The sequence below is a fragment of the Falco rusticolus genome, chromosome 7, assembly GCF_015220075.1.
Source record: "Falco rusticolus isolate bFalRus1 chromosome 7, bFalRus1.pri, whole genome shotgun sequence".
NCBI classification, from domain to species: Eukaryota; Metazoa; Chordata; class Aves; order Falconiformes; family Falconidae; genus Falco; species Falco rusticolus.
Genome location: NC_051193.1, coordinates 27,179,024 through 27,184,901, shown reverse-complemented (window position 1 = coordinate 27,184,901; position 5,878 = coordinate 27,179,024). Strand labels below are relative to the sequence as shown.

Genomic DNA, 5,878 nt, shown 5'->3' with positions numbered 1-5,878 from the left:
CCTGCTGGCGCTAAAACCAAGTTTTTAGTGAAAGCGAAAAGTAAAAACACGTTTTCCTGTCAAGCAAGGGTAGCCCGGAGTACGCTTTCTTCTAATTAACACTCAGCTTCCAGAGGAGTTGGTCTGGAGAGGCCAGGAGGCGGCTTACATGGAGCAGCCTCCTGAGGGGTTCGGGCTACCTCGCGTCTCTGAGGGACGGCGGCCGCGCGCCCCGGCCGCCCGCCATTTCCCCTCAGCGCGCCAGCCCCGGGAGGAGGGGCCGCGCCGCCTCAGTGCCGCGGCCATGGCGGGCTTCGTGCGGGAGCTGGAGCGGCGGGGCGGGCCGGCGCTGCGGCTGGAGCAGCGGGCGGCGGGCGGCGTGGGCTGCGTGGTGTGGGACGCCGCGCTGGTGCTCGCCAAGTTCCTGGAGACTGGCGCTTGTCCCCTCGCCCGCCGCCACGTCCTGGAGCTGGGCGCCGGCACCGGCGCCGTCGGCATCATGGCGGCCACGCTGGGGTGAGCGGCGGGCGGGAGGCCGGGGCCCCGCCGCCTGTTATCCCGCTTCGTTGTAGTATGGACGTGGAGTCTTTTAAATTCTCTCAAAACACGTATTTCTGTGCGTGGGCCGGCCCGTAACCCCGTGTGTGTTGCAGGGCGGACGTGACCGTCACCGACCTGGAGGAGCTGCAGGAGCTGCTGCTGCTTAATATAGAGAACAACAAACATCTGGTCACAGGGTCAGTCCGAGCCAAGGTACTGAAATGGTTTGTATGATCCTTTAACGTTTCTGTTTGCCTTTCACGGGGCTTCTGCTCTTGCTTTGTTAAATTGCCGGCTGTAGGTGAGCCCAGAGCTGTCAGAGGGGAGCCGGGTGTCAGAGCAGCAGTTCACTTCACACTCAGCCCTTTCTTTCGCAGCGCTTGTTGTCTTGTTACTGAAGCTTGTTTTCACCCTTTTTTTTTTTTTTTTCTTTCCCCTCTTCTTTTTAGGGGTGAAGATGTAACAGAATTTCAGCCGCCTCCTGATTATATACTAATGGCTGATTGCATTTACTATGAGGAGGTAAATGAGGACTTTGAAAAAACTCTGTAGAAGGCTTCCTGGGGAAGGGTGTGGGTTCTGTGTGAGAAGTGTTCCAGTAAGTATTGTGCTTGCATCTCAGGCCCCGTGGTTTAGAGGAAAACATAGGACAAGACTGGAAAAGGTACTTTTAACAGATTCAAGGCTGTTTGATATTCAACCAGAGACTTCATGCTTAAAAAACACTATTTAAACTTAATATTTGCGTGTGTGTGTATGTGTCCCCTTGTTTTTGTTTTTACATTGGGAATCAAGTGTGAAGCAAAACATTGCGACTGATAGCTGTGAGCTGTTCAGCGCACTGGTAAATTAAATTTAATAATGCTGTGTCTGCGCTGTTTGGGTTCTCCTCATGCTCCCCTTAGGAAGGCAAAAGGAGAAATCATGCTCCAGCCAAGTGGTTGTTGTAGTCTGCCCCATCTCCTCAGCTGGAGCTCTGTAGGGTATGCAGAGAGAGCTAACAGAAGTTGCAAGAATAGGGAAATGACCTGGAGAACCCCATGTCCCAGTGCCCTCTCAGTGCTCTTACCAGCCCCTTGCATTGCCTCCCTGCGTATTGGTCCTGTTTCCATACACAGTGGTCTGGGTCTGAGCCATCTTCCAACAGTGGTTGAGAAAACTGACTTATGAAACATGTTAAGAAATACATTGTTGTGTGTCTCAAGGAAATGCCCACTCAGCAGTGTGGGATGTTTTTGGCTTTGATGCTAGTTCAGTTTTCTTGGTCAGTCTGTGAAACTCTTCTCCTATGCAGTCTCCCTTTCTCTGCTTTCCAGCTTGCCCCATGTTCTTGTCCCAGTTAAAGCACTAAAAATAACCCCCTGAAAAGAAAACTGGAAAGTTCCATCTTGGGTGAGCACTTTCTCTAGTTAGAGGGTGTTTTACCAGTAAAATGAACTTGAAATCTAAGTGCAAAATACTTAATCTCTTTTGGGCAGTCATTAGAACCGTTACTGAAGACACTGAAAGACCTTACTGGCCCTGATACCTGCATCTTGTGCTGTTATGAACAAAGGACTATGGGAAAGAATCCTGAAATTGAGAGAAAATACTTTGAGGTAAGTGTTTTTAACGTGCTTTTTAAACACTAGGAAAATAGCTTGGATGCAAGAGGTCTTTGTATGGGATCAGCTGAACGTCAATGGCAGTTGCTACACGTACAAGTTTGGGTTGACTGCACAAAATAGAGTTTGTAGCAGGAGAGGCACGTTTGTCTTTAGATGGGGCGGAAAATTTGGATGGCGATTCTTGAAGTTACTGTCCAACTCAGCAGTAGAGACTTTCTGGATACTTTCAGAGGTTTTCTTCCGTCAAAAAGTTGAACTAACCTTTCTTGCCTTGCTAATCTTAACTGTATTGATGCTTTTGATCCAGGCAGCCAGACTCGCATAGGTTGTTAAAAGCCTCTTGAGCCTGTGATACCTTCCAGGTTTGCAAAAGGGCCACCATACGTGAGGCAATAAAGCAATCATTTTTGTAGGAGCAAGTAAATTAGCAGCTGATTGCTGCCTTCTTTCTGCAGTGGTTTTCTTGACGTTACCAGAGGTTATGGGGAGGATTAAAGATTAGTCCAGTGAAAATTCATGTTCTTCTAGCATGTTCTGTTGAAAGCAGAGGGAAAATACAGGTAAAGTTTTCTGGAGTAGCTCAGGAACTCATGACTCTGCCAATTGATACAGCTGCTTTTGCAAAAATTTCCGCCCTCTACTGAGAGAGCATCAATAGGTGATATAATTAAATAGTCCAGCTGTATCTACTGTGCAGGTAAAGAAAAGGAACACAGCTGAATTCCTTCTAGGTTTGTGAGGATGACGGTTCAGTGCAGGATTTAACTCTGCCCCTGTGAGGGCTGCTGATAAGCAGCCCTTCTGCAGGAGTACTGGATTATATGTAATAATACTACTACTACTACAGAAAAAAAGGGGAAGGGCAAGAATTCCAGGGTGATTTGTACATGTTAAGAAAAGCATCTCTTTGATAATTAGCTGTGCCTTGGAACTCTTGTGGGGACCTGACTGTGAGGAGGGTTGCTATGACTGAGATCAGCTCTGATGAGGTGCCGCTCCCACAATAAACACGATAGGTGTAGGTGTTTCTGGATGATTTCTGCTTTCCTGTAATTTATTTCCTTCCTTGGCTTGCCAGGGTTCGGTTAATTTTCTAAGCATGTTGCAGAGTCAGTGCTTCCCCCCACCCCTCCCCTCCAGTTGAGAATGCTGGCAGAGGCAGGTGCTGCGGTTTGGCATAACACTTTGGAGATTGGAGGAAGCAGTGTTTTATCACAGGCTTTTAGATTTTTCTGAAATGTTGCAAGGTGTCTAGCTTTGCATTGGCACTAGAGTTGTTAAAATGAGGGTAAAAGTGCTGCGGGGGGCAAGGAGGAAGAATGGCTTGCATGTTTGTAGAGGCCTTTAGTGAAATGGTCCAACCGTGGTGGTTCTATCCTCCTAAGGCTTCTGGCCCTTGTATGGGTATATTTTGGGGCCTTTTAAACTGAGCACGCTTAGTTCAGAAGGGCAGTCTGTGTCATTTGAATTGATTTGTGTATTCTCTGATAACCAGCTGCTTCAGATGGACTTTGAGCTAGAAAAAATTCCCCTGGATAAGCACGATGAGGAGTACCGCAGCGAAGACATTCATATCGTGAATATCCACAGGAAACAAATGGTAGGTTAACTGGTGCAGCCAGTGCTGCCAGGAATTCACAGAGCTGCTGTTTACTTGGCACGGTGTGAGCGTTCCAGAGGCGAAGCTCTAAACTGACTGTGAAATACCATTAGGGACCCTGTGGAAGTGCAGACCAGAACCCTGCTTGTACAAAGGAGTTCCTTTGTCCCAAAACCCAGCGCTCTGCCAGGTGCCAGCCTTTGTCTTCAGCAGGACCGTCTTTGAGCTGCACGCTGACTTTCTCTTCTGCTTCCACACTGTCGTGCAGTGGGATCTCCAAACTGGAGTTTTAAGACAGTGAAGTAATAAAAATAACATGCCCAGTGCTGCTTTTAGTACTGTGTGCTCTGCTGTAGAGCCCTCTCCCCAAAACCAGTCTGTAGAGGTGGGACTTAGCACCTGTCAGGGTTGGTTTGTTCATTTTTTGGTTAAGTGATGGAGCAGACGGTTATGCATGAAGAAAATACTTTGCATATTGTGCTGACACAACATGTAGGTCCAGTGCTTAAACAAAAGCGGGCCACTTAAAAATCCATACCTTTTTTTTTTTTTTTTAAATCTCTTCACAGAATTTTCCATCATGAGATCTTTGACCACAGTATCTGTCCTCTGGCAGCCGGTTGAGCTCTGGAGAAGAGGGAGAGGGTATAGAATAACACCACAAAGGAACTGTCTCCCGTGTGGTTTGTGACTCATCTACAGAAAACGGCCTCTCGATGGTGGACTTGGCATGAGGCACCAGAAGAAGTGGGCTCGTTAGCCTAGATCCACTGATAGTGCCTTCCAAGGAGGACAGATGTGAGCTGCTGATGTCTGCCGGCTGAGGCAGAGGAAGGCAGAAAACGGAACCAGAGCTTCACCCAGAGCAGCGCTGGGTGCACCTACTGGTTACCTCTGCCGGGCAGCAGCTTGTTGGCTTGCCGAGTGCTTGCAGAGCAGATCTGAGGACACCACGCCCAAGTCTCTGCGAGGAGAAAGCTGAGCAGGCTCAATCACACAGCCCCAGATAGCCAGTCCATGAAACTTTTGTGCTCGAGGTGGGACTCAGATGGTGGGGTTTTGTTTGTCATTTGGTTTTTTTTAAAGCCTGTGGTTTCTGTGTCATTCCTGTGTTGCAGAGGTCCTGGGAGTCTCATTCCAGGAGCAGGGGCTGTCATGGGGGTAGGTACCGGACGGATGAAACACACAGGTGGTCCCTGCGCCTGTGCAAAACTGTTCTGCCTTTTGATTTCACCTTCGCTGTTTTAGTATAATGATCTACAGCTTTAAAGTTTTGACACCTTCAAACAGTTCTGGTGAGCAGATTTGTTGTTGCTGGTGGTATTCCTCACCAAGCTGCCTCTTGTTGCGCAGCGATGGCTTTGAGATTTTAATTTCAAAGGAAATCACTTCTGCTCGGTAGTGGAAGCGGCCGTGGCTGCCTGCGCCATCTCGCAGCCCTGAGCGCGCGCTGTGAAAGTAGGTCTGCAACAGGGGTGCTGCTGGGGGTAAATGTAACAGCCTGTTCCAGTTCCTCCTTCACGCTGCCCACAGCGCCAGTAGTCCCTACTGTAGAAACCAGAGCATTTAAGCTGAATCTGGTGGGTTTTCTCAAAACCTCGCTTCTTGTGTGTGTGGGGAGCTTTGTCCGCAGGCACCCAGGTGCTTTCTGTACCTGCCCTGAGCTTGGCCTCCCTTTATCTGCAGTAAGAGCATTCCTTGCGAACTTCACACTTCACAAAACACTCTCCTGGCTTGCAGAGCACAACAGCGATGATTAGTGAATGCACGGCAAAGCGAGAAAGTAATTTGTCGTAACCACACGCATTATTTGTTAAGTTGTTATGAAAAGAGCTCCTTAATTAACCAGTGGCCTGCAGGAAGATATTTACTGGCATGTTTATGCCAGCATGGCTTCCTGGGTGGAAACTCTGGTTGCAGAAGTTATCTGAAGGTGCGCTGTAAGGACAGTGCGAGAGCTGTGCTGTATTCTGGTAGCATCTCCCTGCAAGCACAGCCTCTTTGCTGACTGCACAACCCCAAGAGGGGAGAGCTGCTCAACTTGGAGCCGTGCCGAAATCCCAGCCATGGTGGGGATGATGTGCCAGAGCACGAAGGGGCTGGTGTCCCACCGGGGCAGGTCAGCATCCTGCTTGGGGCCAGGTGCTGAGGG

General features: G+C 49.0%; 1 protein-coding gene across 2 annotated transcripts; it reads left to right on the top strand.

The window, feature by feature from the left end:
• Positions 1-258: 258 nt before the first annotated feature.
• VCPKMT (valosin containing protein lysine methyltransferase) lies at positions 259-5,030 on the top strand. Of its 2 annotated transcripts, XM_037395647.1 has the most exons (6): positions 259-495; positions 633-743; positions 969-1,041; positions 1,998-2,117; positions 3,622-3,726; positions 4,296-5,030. In XM_037395647.1, exons 1-6 carry the CDS (start codon positions 284-286, stop codon positions 4,308-4,310), a joined length of 636 nt encoding a protein of 211 aa, XP_037251544.1. In that variant the 5' UTR covers positions 259-283; the 3' UTR covers positions 4,311-5,030. The 2 variants fall into 2 exon arrangements, with proteins under 2 accessions (XP_037251544.1, XP_037251545.1); XM_037395648.1 differs by lacking the exon at positions 969-1,041 and having other exon boundaries at positions 633-732.
• The last annotated feature ends 848 nt before the right edge of the window (positions 5,031-5,878 follow it).

Coding starts and splice junctions, on each gene's coding strand:
- VCPKMT (XM_037395647.1), top strand. CDS start 284: ATGGCGGGCTTCGTGCGGGAGCTGGAGCGGCGGGGCGGGCCGGCGCTG. Junction 496..632: donor ATCATGGCGGCCACGCTGGG/GTGAGCGGCGGG, acceptor TGTGTGTTGCAG/GGCGGACGTGACCGTCACCG. Junction 744..968: donor CGAGCCAAGGTACTGAAATG/GTTTGTATGATC, acceptor TCTTCTTTTTAG/GGGTGAAGATGTAACAGAAT.